This window comes from Nuphar pumila, chromosome 11 (assembly GCF_984573655.1).
Source record: "Nuphar pumila chromosome 11, dmNupPumi1.hap1.1, whole genome shotgun sequence".
NCBI lineage: Eukaryota > Viridiplantae > Streptophyta > Magnoliopsida > Nymphaeales > Nymphaeaceae > Nuphar > Nuphar pumila.
The window spans coordinates 111,074,358-111,096,856 of NC_143259.1; the positions used below are offsets into that span (position 1 = coordinate 111,074,358).

Consider the following 22,499-nt stretch of genomic DNA (forward strand, 5'->3'; position numbering starts at 1 on the left):
ATGTGGCTGAGGTATTTGCTTACAGATATGGGAATAGATGTCTCAGAACTTTCAAAACTATGTTGTGATAACAAAAGTGTCATATAGCCAACAATCATACATTTTATAAACAAACAAAGCACATTGAGATGGATTGCCACTACGTTCGGGAAAAACACTTGAAGGGGACTATTGATTTACCATATGTACCATCTGAATTTCAGATTGCAGATTTCTTCAACCAAGCACTTCCTTTACCTCATTTTTTTTCTTCTTAACAAACTTTTGGTGATTTCACCGCAAGTTTGAAGGGGAGTGTTAAAATATGATTATATGTATATATATATATATATATATATATATATATATATATATGTCGGGGATATTTCAATTATTTTCTCTACTGTAATAAGGACGGTCTAGTAGATGTTGTTTTGTTTCTTTTGCTTTTTTATTTTTCTGTTTTTCTATTTTTTATTTTAGTTTTTTTCAGTCAATATGACAGTTGGGTCAGTCCGACTAGTTGTTGGACTGCTCCCAACGGTCATATTTGTGACTGTTGGACCAGAGTTACCGGAAGCGCATGTCCAGTAGGGGAAGCGCGCTTCCCCGATACGCGCTTCAGAAGCGCGAAACGTGGCACTTCCGAAACACACAGGGAAGCGTGCATTTATTTTGGGAAGCACACACCCCTTTAATGGGGTACGCATACCCCTTTAATGTGGTACGCGCACCCCATTAAAGGGGTACTGCAAGGTGAGATTTATTGTTTTATCCTTTTTTTTAAAGTTTTTTTTCAAAAAAATTTAAAAGAACGAGTTTTTTTAGTAAGGGCAAAAAATAGATTTTGAAAAACCCGTGAAAACAAAACTCGAAAGGGTTTAGGGTTTTTTTTTTACGCCTCTGTTGAATCTGAGTCTCCTTCTCCCTTCTCTCTGTCAACCGATCAACGAAATCCAAAATTCGGCGACCTGCACCGACGTCCGACGACCTCCACCGACCGACGATGAATCCATTCAGGTACGTACTATGTACCCATTTGTCCATCTCTTCTCTCCATCTCACATATCTCCATCTCACATAACTCAAAAGGAGCATGCAATTTCATTGGACTAAACAAGAAATGTAGGCGATAGAGTTGCCACCAAAATGGAGCTTGCATCCTCACTGCAACTCACGCTCCTGATTTTCCTGCCTTCCATGAGTTTTCGGAAGAGAAAGAGGGGGAAACCGGAGAATAGAGGTTTTCCGGCAACTCACGCTCCATCAAGGGAGTTCACCATCCTTGATTGTCGTCTGTTCCTCTACGCAGACATACCAGACTCTGGTTGTCGCTATCTCTTCCTCCCTAATCTCCTTCTTTCTTCCCTTTCAAGAGGGTTTCATTTCCTCTGTTAAGGGGTCGGGTTACATTGCTTCGTTTGGTGGTTCCCGACATCGATTTTTGGGGTTTTTATGTAATCCGATTTAGATCCATCAGATTTTCGGTAAGAAAAACGGGTTGTCTCCAAGGGCTTCCGGAAGCACCAACTGCTCGTATCGACTGGTTCAATGGATTTACTTTACACTGCAGAATCTGCAAATAAGCTTTACAAGTCAATAGGGTTTTCTTCTAATTTTTGCACAGTTTACTTCTTTACTCTTTCTATCAACTCGTTGCATCAGAGCCACTCAGTTTATATTGTCAGAATAGTGCTATAATGCAAAACATACTAATGTATGTTATACTTTCACGATCAATATTGTGTCTATTTTCTTTTATGTCTTTTATCCAGGAATTAACATGTGATTTTTGTAATCTATAACATCCTAATGGATTTGTTTCTTGTTTGATAATTTGGCTAAATAGATTTTACCTTTGACTAATAACATAATTTCAATTTTCAACTTTCATTTTTTGCTAGTATATATTAATGTGCATACATTTATGTATATAAGCAATGATTTGTGTTCGCTTCCTAGGTCGCTTCCGAGACGCTTCCTATGTCGCTTCCAAGACGCTTTCCGGCTCGCTCCTAAGTCGTCCCGCGCTTCCCGCTTCCGCTTCCCGTATCGCTTCCCGCTCCCGCTTCCTTGACTGGCAACTCTGTGTTGGACTCAGAGTTACCGGAAGCTTCTTAGGTAGGTGTGAAGCTCGCTTCCCGAAAACTCGCTTCGGAAGCGTGATACTCCTCGCTTCCGAAACTTCATGGGAAGCTCGATTCCCCCACGCTTCTCGTACACATGGTCTATGTATACTATATGTTTTTCTCACGTTTCTTTTCATATTTTTCATGTATTTTCTCTCACGCTTTCACTCACTTTCCATGTACTTTCTTTAAATTGGTAACCATCATTGTTAGATTTTAACAAAAATTTAACTCTTTTACAGAAAAATCATTAAATATAAGAATGATCAATTTTATTTTAGTTTTTATTTGTTTCTTGTTTGATTCCATATTACTTCATTTTTTATTCATATTTCGCTTTTAAATTGAAACTTCGTTTCCCGCTTCGTATAAATTTTAAAATGCCTCGCTTCTTGCTTTCGCTTCCCGTATCGTTTCCCGCTAGGGATGGCAGTGGACCGGGGGAAAGTGGGGCCCTGCCTCGCCCCGTTTGGACCGGTGATGAAGGGTATGAAACGGGGATGGAGGCGGGGACGAAGGTTAAAATCCATCCCCATTCGGGGATGGAGGCCGGGATGGACGTACCCTTTTCCCCACCCCGCCTCATCCCCGTTTGAACCGGGGGTGGAGGTTAAAATCCATCCCTGCCAGGGATGGAGGTTCTAATCTTGAGGCGGGGCGGGGGTAGAGACTGTAATGCCCCAAAATTTCAAACTTGTAAACCTTTCAGAAAAACATACAAGTGACTAAAAAGAAATCTCTTTATTTCAGAGATGGTTTATGAAATCAGCAGAAGACTATTCTTTTGTTAATTTCAGAAAGGCAAGCTGACAACTTTGGGTGCGTTAGCTAAAAGAACCAAAGCGCACAACCCATGCTACTTGCAAACACTTGGAAAAGCCACTTTCATTTAAGTTCTCCAAACAGTACAAAATTCAGATATCCCAAGGAAAAACCGTTACAAAACCCCAAACGTCCAGGACGCGAGCTAAGAGTAGGAAGAAGAAAGTCTTGGAGCCATCTTGCCATCGCGCCATTGCCCGTGGTGTACCTAATCATCACTTGTACCCATAGAATGGGTTAGTTTCGCGAAAAACTAGTAGGTGCACAAGAGAGACTACAGAAAACTGAATTATGTACATTTAATTCAGTATGCTAAGCAGCATAAAGCAGATATGAGTTAAACAAGTAAGCAGTGCAAACGAGTAAGTAGTGCAAGCACGTAAGTAGTGCAAACGAGTAAGTAGTGCAAGCGAGTAAGTAGTGCAAACGGGTAAGTAGTGCAAACAAGTAAGCAGTACAAACGAGTAAGCAATGCAAACAGGTAAGTAGTGCATGCGAGTAAGTAGTGCAAGCGAATAAGTAGTGCAAGCGCGTCTCCCGACCCAACAACCAGTGTGAATAGTCTTTATGTTTCGATATTATTGGCCTGCAGGTACGCGTAGGCAAAACGTAGAAACAACTGAGACTAGTTCGGGCGTATGTTATTCTATGTATTTTCAATAACTCGAATAGCTAGTTGAGTCCTCTCCTAAAGAGACGTCTTTAGCCGAGAGAGGATTCCCCAAAGGCTGATAAGCAGTACCACAGATGCATCAAACTTCTACAGAAGTGAGCTAACTATTGTAGTCCCTTTCCCCTAACTCCAATGACTGGAGAGGCTGGATCATTACCCGTGGGGTGGTTGTTAACAACCTGTCCATTTGAGTTTTGTACTGCTCTGTCCTCTCCCTTGACAGACAATAAGAAGCGAATGGGTGCGTTAGGGGTTGCTTAACTAACGACCCATTCTATGTTGTGGTCTTTAAACCACTCGAGCATCTTGCCTGTGAAGGCGAATCAGTCACCATTTAAGTGATTACAGCATTATGCATTTAGCACTATTCGAGGTCGCACGACCGTCTCATCCGATCATCGCAGTATTAGCGTGTAGTGCACGACTACAAGTACTCTAGGATGAAGGGGGTATAACTCCTCAATAGAAGCCTCAACATGAGTGTTTCACAAAGATGTAATGTTTATCAACTTTACTTTTGATATTCTTTATCTTTTGAAACAGCCAGTAGCTTGTACCAACATTATGCATGCGATTTTCTAGAATTTCATCCGCTATCGAGGTATCTACATGCCTCGCATGACTCGATACCAGCCTCAATAGATGGGATACAAGTTTCTCAACAGAACCCCTGCTAAGAAGTTCGCTCGAACCCCAACTCGTCTACAGGACTGCGTACTTGAAGAGTCAGGATCCTTGCGAGGTATCCCTCTCCTTAGACGAAGATGTAACGCTAGCTCCCAACTCAACTCTCGTCGCAAGAGAGAGAGTGGTGAATGTTCCTTGCATCCTCCACGAGGATGCCTTTAAGGCATACACAAAGAGCGAAAACCTGCACGTCATCTGCAATAGCAAGGCAATAACAACACATATGCAAAAGCAAGAGCCTAGGCGCAAAGCGCGACGACAAAGTAAAGACGGTAAGCAGAAGTGCAACGCAAAACCTCGGCACAACACGCAACGGCAAGTAAAAACTGTAAGCAGGACTGCAACGCAAAACCTCGACGCGATGCGCGACGGCAAGTAAAGACTGACAGAAAGTAAAGGGCAAGGATCGCGAAACCGCGTCCTTGAGTTAAGTGCATACTCGTATATATATATATATATATATATATATATATATATATATATATATATATTTGTATATATATATATTTATTTAATGGTCGTTTTTAGTTAGTTGAACTTAATTCAATTGTCCAAGTCTTCCGTGCAATCTTCCCCTAGGAAAGTTGCAAGCTTGCTGGCGTCTGCGGGTGTACACGATTGACGGCTCGGGTCGCGGAGCGCGAGCGGGATCCATCGTAACTGCAAATACGCGATATTAACATACAATCAAGACAAAAGTAAAAACAAGGGGAAGACTCGACTTCTCCAATACATAGGGGCTGGGGTAGGGCCGAACGACTCTTGTCGCCAAAAGAACAGGTGCAGAGGGCATCGGCCCCGCTGGTTATTTAAAAAGGCAGGGGCCTTCGGCCCCTATTGGAAAGGTACAAAGGGCAGGGGGCCATCGGCCCCTGCTGGAAAAGATAAAGGGCAGAGAAAGAGAGAGGCGCAGTGGCCAGCAGCCCCCCTGCGGCTTTTGGGAGCGGAGGCAGGGGCCAAAGCCCCCCCCCCCCCTCGGTCGGCTTGCTAAACAAGGAAACGAGACAGGGGCGTGCCAAAGGCCCCTGTCGGTTTCTTAGAGGAACAGGGAGCAGGGAGGAGGCTCAACCCCTCCCCTGTCGTACGGAGATGCAGGGTGGGGGGCTCGGCTCCACCCTTGCAACCAAAGGGCACCGGGAGGGGAATCGGCCCCTCCCTTACCCTTCACGACATAGGGAGGGGCTCCGCCCCTTCCTTGCTAAAAGGGGTCGCAGGGAGGGAGCTTTGCCTCCCCTGCGATCTAGGGCAGCAGGGAGGTGGCTCCCCCCCTCCCTGCATAACGGAGAAACGAGGGGGAAAGAGAGAGAGACAGACGAAAGAGGAGAAGTGGAGGAGGAGGAGCGTACCTGGTGGTCGCCGGCAGCGTCGAAGGGAGTCGCCGGTGGCGATGGGCTGACGATGGTCTCTGGCGAATCGAGAGAGTCGGTGAGAGACGAGAGAGACAAGAGAGTCGGGGTGGAAGGGGGTTTCGAGAACCTCCCCCCCTTCGGCCTCGTCGTCCTTTAAAAGGTAACAGAGGCGGTGTCTCAGTTGGGTTCGGGTCGGGTCCGGATCCGACCCGAATCCAAGGTTAATTTTTTTTCCAAGTTATTACAGAGACCTTGTCCCCCGCCCCGCCCCACTGCCATCCCTATTTCCCGCTTCCGCTTCTTAGTTTGGCAACCTTGGTTGGACTACCTCCCTTTGTTGTTGCTTGGCTCTATAAATAGGGTCATTCTCTCTATTGTAAAGCATGTTTGTTCAAACATATTTGTGACTCGATACATTTTTTTTTACATTGTCTCTTATGAGATTTGTATTGTCTGTTTATCTCCTTTTGTGAGATTGTGTAACACCCCGAAATCTTAACCCAGATTTTTGTAGATTTTTTTTTTATAACAGCGAAAAGAATAACCAATATAGGGTTAAGCATTTCGGAACATTACATTTGAGAGGAAACTCAACACAGGTATTTCATTTCATTATGATATGAATATTTAAATTACCATAAACCCAAGGAATCACTGGAATAATAAATCAGCAAGCACGATCCAATGCCTCATCCCGCAACCGCTCATAAGTCTACTCGTTTACCTGAAAATGGTAAAAATTATAGGAATTAGACTACCACGTCTAAGCAGGAATTTTGTACTGATAGTGCAAGTATATCGTGAATCGAGTGTGTGGTATGAGTGTCATGATTGATCTTTAGTGTATATCAAGACATATAAGCACTATATAACAAAGATCTAAATTCTTGTACATGAGCAGGTAAGCAGTTATGTAACTATAACAACTATGCCACATTAATATGCAAGTGAGCAGTTATTTAGCAATAAGAAATGTGCAACATTGATAAGCAGGTGAGGTATGCCACAATCAATGTAATAACATATATACTTTCAGATAACAATTTAATTACCTCATATCCACCCAGTTAAGAATTTTACTAATTTACAAGTTGATAATATAAAGCATCTGAAATACAACTTACATATATCTCTCTAGTGTCTCCACTAGTTGTGAACCTAACTCTTCTAAATGATGTTTAATTATCTTATCATGTGGGTACACACGGGCACAGGTGACCATCTCAGAAGAGAACGTTCGGGGGTATATTATTCCAGGTAATTTATTAACCCGAACATTCTAACGGAGACTGAATCTCCAAGGGAGCGACCAATAGCCGAGAGAATCTCCCAAGAGCTCAACTCAAAACAGGATGCATCCCTAACTTCTGCAGAAGATGTGGAACTACCACCTAGGACACATAGGTAGTCCTGGTCCCTAACTCCGAGGACGGGGACCCACGAGCCGCTTCACGCTCGACACCAAACGCAAGTCCTCGAAGTCTTGTACCACCCACCCTCTCTAAGGTAGGTCTCAACTGAATAATTGGGTTTCATTAATTTAGTTATTTTTCCGAAGTTAGATCTTTTCCACAACTTCTAATCACTGCCATAGCATTAACCTCATTCTTAGTAATACGCGCACCCTCAAATATTGAGTCCCAATTTCCTTTGTTCACATGTTATGTTCATTGTTCACCATAAACTAAACCTGAATACCCATCATATGAACCCAGCTACTCTGTCAATAACAGTATCACATACTCCCATGTATTGTTCTAACCCAAGGTGTCCCAACTAGATATTTTTTTTTCAACGAAAATAACAAATCAGCTATCATGAGATTTGGGTTACATTTTTTTCAGACAAACGTCCAATATAAATTGCAATTAGTCAGAAAGAAAAAAATGCATCGATATAGTTTAAAAGAACATGACAATTCATGCACAGAGAGGCAATATATACAATTGACAGCCCTAGCTGAAATCAAGCATGAACAGAACAACTACATCCTAAATATAATCTATATAACCTTGCAAGCTGTAATGTGAAATAATATACTCTTTAAACGTGTTCATTATAATGTTAGATAAGCTGTATGGATCACCCACGAAATTCTGTGCTTATAAACAAAAATGGAATTTGATACAGTATGTACAACTTTTAGTAATTCTGGAATCCGAAGCAGGCATCAAGAACTCAGGTTTGTTTATGAAGTTAAAGAAATTAAATATGAGATATGCTGTATGGGTCACCCACGAAATTCTGTGTTTATAAACAGAAATTCTGTTCTTAACAGAAAAATCAAAATCTACAATAACCCACGAAATTCTAGCTTGTAAAACAAAAAAAATGGAATCTGATACAGCATATACAGATTTTAGTAAACTGGAATCCGACGCCAGCAACAAGAACCCAGGTTTATTCCAGAAGTTAAAGAAATTAAAGTAATCTATGTTAGATGGTCCATATTGAATGGAAATCATCAGCCGCTAGATTCAAAACACCCTGCTTCACATAATATTTAGAATCCAATGCAATAGGTTAAAAGAAAACAATCTCACCAACATCATATATGATCAAGAACAATTACGCTTAAGAGAAAAATAAAACAATTCCAAAACCCATTGGATGAAAACAAATACTATCAAGAAAATCAGTGTTTTCCAGAGAATGAATCAAATCAGGAAAGAAATGACCCCCAAACCGTTCCGATTTCAAGATTTAGGGTTTATCAAGAAAACCCCCAAATCGATTTGATTTGGGGATTTACGGTTTATCAAGAAAACCCCCAAATCGATTTGATTTGGGGATTTATGGTTTAAGAAGAAACCCCCAAATCGATTTGATTTGGGAATTTAGGTTTTAGGATTAGGCACGTAAACCTCTGCTCTTCCCAAGGCTATCGTTAGCCTTACCGGTAACCCCAGCCACGGTGTTGGATTTTCAGACAACCAAGAAAGAATTGGAATCTCGTTCATGCGAAAATAATTGAGATTTCCCTTGACTGACCCAACCTCAACCCGATTCAGTCCACACCCCACAAGATCAGAGACAGAATCCTACCTCAATCGTTATCAATGCCTGCTGTGAGAAGAACTTTGACGATTGCGACAGCAGGTGGTCGAGGTACCTCCAACAATGGTAACTCCACCGACGTGCTTCTTGCTGCCAACTCTGAAATCGCCAAGAGAAGAGGGATGACAGGAGAGAGACGAGAGAAGGAATTTGAGAGGCGAGAAACACGAGGGTCCAGCCTCCTCTATATTCCCCCCCTTTATCGTAGCGATCCCCCATCGTCGATGAACCGGGAGAGTCGGTTACCTCCTGTAACCCCTCCCCTCCCCCGATTTGCCATATCCATCTCTTGAGTAAGAATCGTGCCCTAAGCACGATTCTGAAACTCGAGTTTTAATAAAAACTCAAAACGGGTCCGGGTCCGGGTATGGGTACTGGTCTCGCGACCCGCGGTGCCGCTGTACCAGATCCACTCTAACGTGGATCCGGGTCAATAATAAGTTTTGGATCCACTCTAATGTGGATCCGGGTTGGCCGCCATATGACAGATCCACATGGATCCACCTTAATTTGGGTAATGGATCCATAAATTGGATCTGGTTGGCTCCAATATAGAACCAAACCCCATTTACCCAAATCTTTTATTATATTACTTTTTAATTATTTATTTATTATACATTACTATTACATATATATTTTTAATACTCATATTTATATTTCTTTTTGGATCCGGGTAACGGATCCTGGGCCCGATATGTATAACATCACACAAATTTTACGGGTATTACAGATTGTATTTGACCCATTAGTGGTCTTTGTGTATTTGTGATCTTTTGTAGCCCTTAGTGGCATTCTCTTGCTTTTGTTGTTACTTCATTTCACTTTATTGTATGACTCATCTTCTCTTCTTCTCTAGGATATGCTGTTAAAACTCATTAATACCTAAATCCGTTAATTGTTTGGAGAGGGAGGGAGGGTTACTCTTTAAGGGTTGCCAGTTTTGGACAAATGGACCTGCATAGGTTAGTAATAATGCTTGGGCTTGAAATATACTGGTCCTAGGTCTAGCATGATAACTTAGTATCCTGTTTCATGTGTGAACTGGATTGCAGAGAGTGTTGAGATCTAACAGGTCTAGACCAAGCTAGTCTGATGCTCACCCCTGCTCTAATATTGATTTGCTATTATACCAGGTTCTTCTTGAAAGGCAAATATTTCTACTGGTTGCATCATTTGTAGATATTGTTAGATTTCTATTCTGATTGGTGGCCTTTTTATTCTCAGTCTTGGTGCTGGATGTTCTCAACTTTTGTCTGACATGCAGGCGTTTAAGGTAATATTGATTTCATGATTTTTATGACTGAAACGACATTTTTCAAATGTGCCTTATGGATGTGAATTGGTTTATTCGCTCTTTTTATCTTTTTTTCCATTTCATATACATATTTGGTCACTCATCCCTGTTACAATTTATAGGCTGCAAATCCAGGCTGTAATTTGGAAGACTTTGTTAGATGGCATTCTCCACCAGACTGGATAGAATGTGATCCAAGTAGCTCAGCTATAGACACATCTGATGGAGAAGGAACAGGCAAACGGGGAGAGCTAAGCTCAAGAATGAATAAAGAAGGTACGTTCTTTTCTTTTTCTTTTGGTACTTTCTTTACTTTTGTATTCTTGGGAGGGAGAGTTGAAAGTACTCCAAAATCGCGTCATTAAATATTTTCTTTTTGTTGGAGAGTTGATTCATGTTTATGGGTGCCCATTGATACCATGAAGAACAAAACTGGATTATATGTTGATCATTCTGATTTATCATGTTTGCTTGTTTGCTCTTGTAACTCTAAATTTCAATCCTGAAGCTCTTGATCATATTCGATGCATCAACTTTAGGCATATTCTATGGTCAATGTCATGGTCATAATAACCAAGTGTTTAAGACATGGATCCTGATTCTAGTGTGACTGATAGGATGAAAGGAAAATACCTGGTAGGACCAATATTTTTTTTTAATGGAAAGAATTTTTTTATTAAAGGCATGAAGGTGACAATGTAAGGAAATGAGTTTATCCAAAGATGTTCACCAAATCACCAAAGTGGACACTCAAAAGAGTTACACCAAAACACCAAAATGAACACACAAAACCCACAAATAGGCTCCCACACAAAACCCACCAAAGGTGGCCAACACAAGAGTAAAAAATAATATTTTATCGAGATTAAACCATGCAAGAAGCATAGGAAATGAGGGGTTTTTCCCAGAGTTACCGGAAGCGCCCCTACTATCGGGGAAGTGCGCTTCCCCGATACGCACTTCGGAAGCGCGAAACGTGGCGCTTTCGAAATGCGCGGGGAAGCTCACGCTTATGACAGGAAGCGCATCCCCCTTTAATGGGGTACGCGCCCCCCTTTAATGGGGGACACGTACCCCTTTAATGGGGTACGCGTACCCCATTAAAGGGGGATGAATACCCCATTAAAAGGGTACGCGTACCCCATTAAAGGGGTGTGCATTTTACCATTTTACCCTTTTCTTTAAAAGAAAGATTTTTTTCATTAAGGGTAAAATGGAAAATTTCAAAAAATCGTGAAATAAAAACTCGAAAGAGAGGCTTAGGTTTTTTTTTCACGCCTCTCCTCCTCCCTCTCTCGCTCAGCCGATTTAGCAACCTTTTCCGGCGACATTCTCCGACGACCTCCGACGACCTTCTCCGGCGACCTTCGACGTCCGACAATCAGTTGAGTGGTTGATTTTCTATCGATTTTTTGGTGATTTTTGGATATTGAGGTTTCTTATGTCCAGATTTGGTTTTTTGTTTAGTGTAATCCAATCGGTGAGTGTTTGGGTCTCGGATGGATTGTATTTTGGTCGTTTTGATGTATACCATCAGACATACGTGATTTGGGTTGATATTATTCATGTTTGGCTGAGTTCTCGTGATGCTTATGAAGTGGTACTAGAGGCGGTAACCTGGATTTGGCTTGATGCGCTTATCGGCATTGTGAGGTAAGTTCATCTCATTGTATTGATGGCTTGGATATCATGTATGATATTTGTGGTAGTATGGATGTGATATACTCAGTTTGAATGTGAACTTATTGTTAGTTCTCGCTTACTTTTGGTGCCTATAGTTGAGTATTCATATTTCATATTCATATGAAGCTAGTTGTATGATATTTTATTGGTGTTATCGTGCCGAGTTTTAGATATATTCTGCATATTTTTTCTTGGAGTTCTATTTGTGTGCAGGGACATTAACAACAAATACAATATCTCGAATCTCCAATGCTCAGCCAATTTTACAATGATGAACACTAAATTCATGTATACGATCTGGCAATCAACATAAAATAAAATAAAACAATAAAAATTGGGAATCATATCCCAAAATCGATTCCCTTTCGCTTCTCATTTGAATCCTATGTCGCTTCCTTTTTCGCTTCTTAGGTCGCTTCTGGTTCGCTTCCGAGACGCTTCCTAGGTCGCTTCTGAGACGCTTCCAGGTTCGCTCCTAAGTCGTCCCGCGCTTCCTGCTTCCTAAAATTTTAGAAGTGCCTCGCTTCCTGCTTCCGCTTCCCGTATCGCTTCCCGCTCCCGCTTCCTCGACTGGCAACTCTAGTTTTTCCCCATATATATACACAAGAGTGGAGCTCCAAGAGAGTCGTTGGGGAGGTCCAACGGCTCTAAATAGAGTTGTTGGACCTCCCCAACGACTCTTTGATTTGACTAGTCAACAAGTGTTGACTAGTCCTATCTCAAACAAAAGTTAAAAACTAGCCTAATTAAACTAACTAACCTAATCCTAGTTACATACATGTATATATATATACATATATGTATATTTACATTTTTAACACTCCTCCTCAAACTTACGGTTGGATAACCGAAAGTTTGCCTAAGAGAAAGTGAAATCTAGGAGCAACGAGATGTTTAGTGAAGAAATTCGTCAATTGATATTTTGAAGTAACATAGTTAAGATCGATACTGCCATGTAGATACTCCTCTCGTACATAGTGACAGTCCATCTCAATATGTTTGTTTTGTTCGTGAAATGTCTGGTTGCTGGCAATGTAAATGGAATTTTTGTTGTGAAAGCACATTCGTAATGCTCCTTTAATCTGAACACCCATGTCAGCTAGCAATCTTCTTAGCCAGATCACCTCCATAGTAGTTGTAGCCATGGCTCAGTATTTTGCTTCAGTCGAGGAGAGGAAGACCTTATGTTGTTTCTTACATCGCCACGAGATCAATGAGTCATCTAAAAATTTTTAAAAACCCATGGTTAAGTATCAGTTATTAGGATCACCTCTCAGTCAGCATCAGTATAAGCAGTTAAATCTAAAGATGAAGAAGCAGATAAGAAAATGCCTTGATAAATGGAAGTCTTGATATATCTAATAATGCGTAAAACCACTCTCATATGAACAGAGGTGGGAGCATGCTGAAACTGGTTGGCTGTGTGAACTACATGTGCTATGTCAGGTCTCGTAATTGAAAGGTAAGACAATGCCCTGATAAGTTGTTTGTATAGTGTCAAGTTCTCAAGTGGTTCTCCATCATCAATTCTCATTTTGATATTAATAACTTCGGGAGTGTGAACCTTCTTATTATCTGAGATTCCAGACCTGTCAACAATATATAGAGCAAATTTAGATTAAGTCAATAGATACTCTCTAGAAGAATAAGCAATTTCAATACCAAGAAAATGTTTTAAAAAACCCAAATCAGTCATTTTAAAATGTGTTTTTAGAAGTTTCTTAATGTGTTCAACTCCTTGTTTGTCCTCTCTAGTGATAATAATGTTGTCCACGTAGAAGAGAAGAATAATAATACCTAGTTCAGAAATCTTAATAAACAAAGTTGTGTCAGTTAGGCAAAATTGAAATCCAACTTCAAGAATAACTTGACTAAACCAGTCATACCAAGTATTTGGTGCTTGCTTAAGACCATACAAGGCTTTATCTAAGTGAAAAGTCTTTCCTTTAGGGATAGTTATCCTAAGTGATACTTCCATATAAAATTCTTCAACCAAAATCTGTAAAACCCATGAAAAAACAAAACGTGTCAGACTCGTGCCTAACACATGTCGAATCTGGTCCGTCGTGTCGGACTTGGATCGAATCCGGGCCAACGTGTTGGACCCGAATCGAATCCAGGCCCGACTCGGACCCAACCCGGGTTCTGGAATGATCGGCCTGCGTCTTTAAAAAGACGCAGGCTGAAAAAAACCCTCGCCCCTTTCTCTCTCCTCTCACCCGTCCGTCTTCGTCCCCTTCTCTACTGACACTGGAGACCATCGAGCACCGGCGACCCTCCCGTCGGCGACCCCCCATTCTTTTTCACCCCTCTCTGTCTCCCGATCCTTCTTTTTCCCCCTCTCTGCTAACGCCGGCGACCACCGCATCCGACGACTACAGCTGTCGGCCTTCCCTTTCTTATTCTTTGTACCTCCGGCCATCAGGAGCCTCTCTCTTTGCGTTTGTCGGCGCTACCTTGTTGGAATCCTTCTCGGCACTCCTCGTTCGGCGATCGCCTCTCCGGAACCCTGACGTCAGTGGTTCCCAAGTCTCTCTCTCTCTCTCGCGCGCGCGCTCACCCTCGTTGTCCTTCTAAGAAATCATGCACCTGTAATCTTGGTCTTCTGTATCACTGCTGTGAGGAAGAGAAGAGAGGAGGCAGCCACAAGAAGCATGATTCTTAATCAATAAAAATCGTGCCCTATTCTTTGATATATATATATATATAATACACTGATCAGTTCGGGTCTGAGGGTCCAAATCTGAACTCGTATGTACATATACATTCTTAATAGTCTCCCTCAAGTTGTGTATGGTTTCGTACCATGGACAACTTGTTCTTCAAAAACCAACAGTGGACGTTGGTAAGTCCCTTAGTAAACAAATCCGCCACTTGATCAGCTGTGGGAACATAAGCTGGCTCAACTTCTCTATCTTCGATCTTTTGTCGAATGAAGTGTTGATCAATCTCTATATGTTTGGTACGACTGTGATGAATGGGATTGAAAGCAATTTGTATGGCACTTTGATTATCGCAAAGGAGATTGGTGGACATAATAGATTCTCCGATCTCAGTCAAAAGATGTCTCAGCCATGTAGCCTTTGCTGTAGCGGCCGCCATAGATCGGTACTCAGCTTCTGTACTGGATCGTGCAATTGCACGTTGTTTCCTACTACTCCACGCTATCAAGTTCCCATCCAGAAAAACACAAAATCCAGAAACTGATCGCCTGTCATCTGGTTCTCCAGCCCAATCTTCATTTGTGTAAACATCTAATCGATGTCGCTCCCCTTTGGACTTGGATTGATGATAGACTAGACCATCTCCAAGAGTGCCTTTTAAATATCGAAGAATTCTCTTAACAACATTCATATGCTCTGTTCGTGGATCATGCATGAATTGTGACACTTGGTTCACTGCATACACAATGTCTGGTCTGGTAAAGGTGAGATATTGAAGCATTCCAACGAGACTACGATATTGCTTGGAGTCTTTATATGATTCCCCATCTTGAGAGTTGAGCTTGTGGTTTAATACACTAGGAGTGGATAGTGGTTTACAAGCTGTCATGTCTGCCTTTTCCAACAGATCCAAGGTATATTTGTGTTGGGTTAATGAAAGAGATCCATTCTTTCTATCCACTTCAACTCTCAAGAAATAACGTAAGACTCCCAAATCTTTCATCTTAAATTGTCGACTCAGTAAGTCCTTCGTGGATTTTATGTGTTCATCTGAATTCCCAGTAATAATAATGTCATCCACATATATAAGAATCAAGGTACGTACCTGACGATCACAGAAAATAAACAATGAATAATCGAGGTGAGAATGAATGAAACTGTATCGCTGAACTTCAAGGGAAAAACTGTCAAACCATGAACAAGAAGCTTGCTTTAACCCATAGATGGCTCTTTGTAGTTTGCAAACATGTGCGCTGGGGCTATATTCTGCATAACCAGAGGGTTGCTCCATATACACCTCTTCTTTCAAGCTACCACGCAGAAATGCATTTTTGACATCAAGTTGATTAAGAGTCCATTCATACTGAACCGACAAAGACAAAATTAATCGAATAGTTCCCATCTTGACCACAGGACTAAAAGTTTCATCATAATCTTGCCCATATTCTTGAGTGAAACCTTTTGCCACCAACCTTGCCTTATAGCGTTCAATAGATCCATCTGGTTTATACTTTATTTTATAGACCCATTTAGACCCTACAACATTTTTGTCGGATGGTCTGGGAACAATCTCCCAAGTTCCACACTCATGTAAAGCTTTCATTTCCTCATTCATGGCTTCAACCCATTTGAGTGACATAGATGCTTGTAAAAAACTAATAGGTTCATCCTGTTTTTCAATCTGGGAGATGAATAGCTGCAAGTCTGTAGAGAAGTTGTTATAACTAACCCATCTTTCAATAAGATGACGAATCCTCTCAGGCCTTCTAGGGTGCACATCGGTTCGCTGAGCATTGTCTTTATTTCGCCGTATATAGACAGACCCTTGAAACTTGGTAATATCTGAAGCGGTAGGCATAGTATCATGCGTGGTCGGTGTCTCTTCCCTTTGTGTACATACACCAGGTTTATTCTGTTCAGTCGATATTATATGACATGAGGGAGCATCGCGAGTAGCCATTTGATCAAACACCTCAGCAGCAAGTCACGACTGATAACCTTCATCATTCACGTTGTGTTCTTCTACCCTTCCTGGGCTCTCAGTATGAGTCTCATCAAACACAACATTCTGTGAGATTTTGATGCGATTAGTAGTGGAATCGTAGCAGCGATAACCTTTGTATTGATCAACATAACCAACGAACTTACATTTGCATGCCTTGTTTTGGAACTTGTCACGTTGGGAACTCTCAATATGAACATAACATATGCAACCAAACACTTGCAATTCATTATAATCAGGGTGAGTCCCAAAGAGTGTAAAATAAGGAGATTGATTCACAAGTAATTTCATTGGCAGTCGATTTATGATATACACAGCAGAATGAAAAGCTTCTGTCCACATGCTTAAAGGAACGTGAGTGCCATGTATCATGCTCAATGCACTTTCAACAATGTGCACGTGTTTTCTTTCTGCCACACCATTTTGTTGCGGTGTGTGCGGGCAAGATATTCGACGACTTATTCATTTATCCTGGAGAAATTGAGTAAATTCCTTTGATAGATACTCTCCTTCACCATCACATTGGAAATGTTGGATTTGAGATGAGAACTGATTACAAACAAAGGCACAAAATGAGCGAAAAAGCTTGAACACTTCAAATTTGTGTTTCATAAAGTAGATCCAAGTATATCTGGAATAACTGTCGATAAAAGTGACATAATAGCGATTGCCCGATAAGGAAGATTGCGGGGCAGGTCCCCAAACATCTGAATAGACAATTTCAAAAGGCACAGAAGCTCTTTGATTTATTGAGTAAAATTAAAGAACATGACTCTTACATAAATGGCAACTGAAACAAAGAGAAATATCAGACTCAATACTCAAACTGGACTGTGGAACAAGTCCACTAGACACAAGTTTTTCAATGAATGAACGATTACTATGACCTAAACGACGATGCCAGATTTCTGATTTATTACACTGAGATAGACTAAAACAATCTTTAAATGACACTGGCTGAACTGGCTATGGATTTATTGGAGCAGCACGAGCAGAGACTCCTTGAGGACATACATATTTCCTTGTCGCTCTCCTTCAACGAGCGTCTTCTTCGTGAGAAGATCCTTGACACATACAGAAGGAGTAAATTCAACACAAGATTTAGTATCATCAACAAGTTTAGAAACAGAAACAATATTTTTAACAATACTGGGTGAGTGATAAACATCAGATAAAAGAAGTGAAGAATTGAGGAGTGGAAGAGAAATGTTTTCAACATGGGATATAGGGTGGAGGGCACCATCTCCAGTTTTAATACTAAATTTACCACGATAAGGAATGGGTTGTGAAATCTTACCAACGTCACCTGTCACATGTGCAGCAGCCCCAGAGTCAATGTACCAAGTCCCCTGCTCAGTTTGCTTGAAACTTAACTCGGAAAGGGCAGAGATCAAGAGGTTCTTCATATTCTCCTTTTCATCCCTTGCTTGTCCTCTAGTGGAAGGCCCAACACCACCAAATTTGCCTTTGTTTTGCGGATTATGCCAGCAATTTGCCTTAATGTGCTCCTTTTTATTACACTGAAAACACGTTGGTATCTGTCTAGAAGATTGGTTAGCTGGGAATAAGTTGGGTGACATGTTAGGCGTGGGAAGTAATCCACGACCTCCTTGATTACCTCTTCCCTGTCCCTATCCACCTCGAAAGCCTCCACGGCCACGTCCTGCCACCATGTCTGTGACAAGGACCTCATGATTGCTGGAATTGGAAGTCAACTCCTCACCTCTAATAGTAACTTCATACTGCAGGAGTTTCGCGCGCAAATCATCAAAGTTAGGCAATGAAGGAAGGCATAAAAGAGAGGTGACCAACATGTGATAGTCAGATCCAAGACCATTCAACGCCTGTTGAACTTTATCTTTGTCCGGAATAACACATCTCACCATCGCTAATTGGTCTGTGATGCTCTTGACTTTGTTCATGTATTTTGTAATCGATAAATTCTCTTTCTTTAAGAGCTAAAACTCTCTCTTTAAATGAAGAATCCTAGCCTTAGAAATTTGTGAATAGGTCTGCGCTAGTATCTCCCACAGTTCTTTAGTTGAACATTCATCTGGAATGGCCATCAATACCTCTTGAGAAAGTATAGAGGTAATGTAAGTCACAATCGCCTGATCCTTTATTTTCCATGTTGTAAATTCTGGATTACGCACTAGTTTATTAGAAACCTCGCCTTTATCGTCTTGCTCTTCCTGCAGGAGGAACTCGGAAGGTGCATGAATCGTTCCATCGAGGTGACCAGAGAGATCCAAACTACGAATAAAAGGCAAAATTTGCCTCTTCCAGGTCAAGAAATCAGAGGTATTCAATTTCTCAGATATGAGTTGACCAAGAAAACTGGACGGAAGTGATGGGGAATCCATGAAAAAATAAATAAATGAACGAGTTGACTAAAGAGAAGAATGAGAAAACACGAGTTGATGAAAAGGAAAGAATTGATTAAGGGATAAAGAGAAAAAACTTTGGTTCAGTTCTTCATCAATTCATTGACCCAGCAACACAAGTCTGTCCGGACACTTTTTTTTTTTTGGGGAACAGTCGTGCTGTAGTTCTTCAGACAGACTTGGCAGAAGTCGTGATGTTTCTAGTCTAGATACAACTAGAACTGAGTTAGCGTCACTCTTTGAAATTCTCTTTTTAAGCCTATTTTCTTCCATAATTTCTCTATAGTGTCTATTAAGAGAACTTTCCTTCGATGAAGAAAAGAGGATTTTGTGGATTCAAAATTCGATCTCAATCCATTAATGAATTGGTAAAAATGATCCGCATCAATTTGATTTTGGCATAGTTCTATATCTTCGGGACAATGCCATTTTGATTCAAGAAGAGTCAACTCTTCTCAAAGCTCAGACAATCCATTATAGTATTCTCTAATACTTTTGTCTCCTTGAGTCATATTTTATATTTTGTCTTGCAAATTGCACACGTGCAATATCTTTAAGAGAATGCATTCTCTTGAAATAATCTCATGCATTATTTGCATGTTCGAATTTAGCAAGACTAGAACACTTATTCATATCAACACTACTAATAAGCTAAGACATAATCTTGGCATGCTCCATTCTCCATTCCTTTCATTTTTTCTCATAGGTGGTCATTGCCTTGGTTTTTTTATCCTCCGTAAGAGGTACTTTTTTCTCACCTTCTACTTTGATAAGGATTAGCTTGGGTTCTGGATCGACCCTATGCACTAATCCTCACAACCTTTTTCCCTATATGAGGTGTTTCATAATTGAAGCTCACGTTACATAATTTGAGTCATTGAGCTTGATGGGTTTTATGGTGACATTTTCATTGTCATCCATTTTTATAAGGGCAAGAGAATTAAGAAGAAGAGTAGAGAGAAAGAGGGGAGGAGAGAAGAAACACAAGGAGAAGATCATGAACATTCCACCACCAATCACGAGCACGAACACTCCTTCACTAGGTAAATTCCACCAATCTATCACTTGAAGCACAATCACGATCTCACTAGCACTTTAATAAAAATTGCAAAAAGGCTTTAAACACTTTTAAATTTTGAGTAACACGCTTCTCAATGCACAAAAAACAATTTCATCTTGATCACTAAGCTCTGATACCATGTAAGAAAATGAGTTCCTCCAAAGATGTTCACCAAATCGCCAAAGTGGACACTCAAAAGAATTCCACCAAAACACCAAAAGTTATACACAACACCAAAAGTTATACACAAAAGCTACAAATAGGCTCACACACAAAACCCACCAAAGGTGGTCAACACAAGAGTAAAAAATAATATTTTATTTAGATTAAACCATGCAAGAAGCATAGGAAATGAGAGGGGTTTTACCGCATATATATACACAAGAGAGGAGCTCCAAGAGAGCTGTTGGACCTCCCCAACGACTCTTTGATTTGATTAGTCAACAATTGTTGACTAGTCCTATCTCAAATAAAAGTTAAAAACTAACCTAGTTATATATATATATATATACATATATATGTATATTTACATTTTTAACAGAAGTCACCATACGAAGAAAGATAGAACATCGATAAAAAAACATAAGAAAATGCAAATAGGACAAAGACAGAGGAGGGGTAAAAAGAGAATCGGTTTAGGAAAGGTTATCAGTCATCAGCTCAAGTCTGCTCCATACCTGGTGGACAAATATTCATCAATTTGTATGATGGCTCTTTCTAAAACTTCAACTTAGGGACACACTCATACTGATACAGGGCAGGATGGACCCAGACCCATACAGCAGGACCCGAGACCCGAATCCAAATGAGGCTTTTAAAAGCCCCTCTAGGGTTGCGTGCGAAGGACAGAGAATATTCAGAAATCACAGCAGCAACTTTTCCCTTTCAGCAGTTTCTTATTCTTTATTTTTTTTTGCAGCCTTCTTCTAATTGCTTTTCTTCAGCAGCTTTGTTTTCATTTCTTTCCCGTTGTTTATTCCCCTTTATTGAAGTATGTTCCCTTGTTTGATTGAAGACCATATTGAAAATATTAAAAAAAAGGTATCATCATTCAGCGGTTATTCTTTTATTACTTGCATACTGCATACGACTGAGAAGGTCGTGCCATTATTTTCCCCCAGTCAAGTGCGTCAGAGCTGATCCTTCCCACGGTATACGAGTGGGAAGGTCTTTATTTTTCTACGCATCGCACGAACACGAGGATCGTGCCTCATCAGTCAACATCAAGGTTAGCTGACGCGCGTCATACCCTCTTGAACTTTGGTCATCATGGCCATCAACTGCGCCATTGGATCTTCTTTACCGGTCGCCCAGCGTCTCCTCCTTCGTCAGCAGTATGGTTCAAGAGGCGAGGAGACGACCGGCAGCGAAGATCCAATGGCGCAGCTGATGGCCATGATGACCAAAGTTCAAGAGGGTATGACGCGTGTCAGTAAGGACATTGTCGGTCTGTCGAAGCGTATGGACGGGGTCGAAGCGCGGATGGGTGGCCTTAAATCCAAGCTAGACGCACATGCGGTGCTATTGACCCAGTTAGGCACGCGCATGAACAACTCTGATGATGTTGTCGCCGTCGATCCAGCCTCATCGACACTCCAGATTGCGGCGCATCGGGAAGACGGAGCGACTCTGCACAGGGATGCAGGACGCAACAATTTTCATCTGGTACACCCTCTCCAACTGGACCCTGTTACAACTGTGGGTTGCCCAGTTTCGGGTTCTCTTCCACCAAATCAACAAGGGGCGACAGCAACCCAGCCGCGGCAGCGAGTCCCTGCCACGGCATCGCAAGTTGGGCTCGAGCTGTAGGACCACAACGTTACGTTGGGTCCTGCCCCAGGCCTGGGATCGTGTCCTCACGCTGGGGAACCCGCGCTATAAGGGGGGTCGGACCTACAGGGTTCCAGCGTTCCCCTGGGCACTGCAGGGGACCCGGGTTCCTCTGCCCGACCCGGGAAGGCTGTGACCTTCCCCCTTGAGCCCGCACGCAGGAGCCGTAAAGCGGCAAACCCACGAGCAGGAGCAGGGTGGGCCGTGTGGATCAAACCCGAGTTCGTGAACATGGGGCCAGGGCCCGGGTCTTGTGGATCATCCTTTGGGTCCCCGGAAGCGGGTCCGAGTTCTGAACCTACTTACCCGACCTACCCAGTTGGGTTTGGATCGCGGTTCGCCCCAAACCAGACCCAACCCGTTAGTTTTGACCCACAAAATGGATCCCATACTGACCCAAACCCATATCAGACCCTGACGGAGCTCCAGTTTGGATTTGAGTCGGGTCAAAACCAGACCCATAATCATATGGATCGTGGATCAAGTTCAAACCAAGCCTTTTATCCCCACAACTCGATCCTCGATCCAAGCTATCAAAATCTGGGTTCGACGAGTAGTTTAGGACTTGACTCGATCCAGATCCAATCGGGTAATTCATCCTAGTACTACACTACCCAAACTCAGTACCCTTACCAGGCCCAAGCCTTTAACCCAACCCAGATCCAGAATCCCGTACCAAACCCAATCCACTGCCCCTACCCTAATCCAACCCATAACCCAGACATGTACTATCCAGTTCCTACCCACCTAGAGCCCGAGACCCGGCAGCCTCATCCCCCTTACCTTGGACCTCCTGTCATACCGGTACCACAATGCCGGCCACAGATGGCTCCCGCCAACGGGCCAGACAGACCGAGGCAGATTCAGCAGGGACCGGTGCGACCAAA

The 22,499-nt window shown here is 41.9% G+C and overlaps 1 protein-coding gene across 4 annotated transcripts in view; it reads left to right on the forward strand.

The window, feature by feature from the left end:
- Positions 1 to 22,499, forward strand: part of LOC149822840 (Rab3 GTPase-activating protein catalytic subunit) — a 73,097-nt gene that overhangs the window by 38,375 nt on the left and 12,223 nt on the right. For all 4 annotated transcript variants that reach the window (XM_089980096.1, XM_089980097.1, XM_089980099.1 and 1 more), the window contains 2 exons: positions 9,921 to 9,969; positions 10,113 to 10,266. In XM_089980096.1, coding sequence (XP_089836222.1) covers positions 9,921 to 9,969; positions 10,113 to 10,266 — 203 coding nt within the window. The remainder of the gene's footprint in view (positions 1 to 9,920; positions 9,970 to 10,112; positions 10,267 to 22,499) is intronic.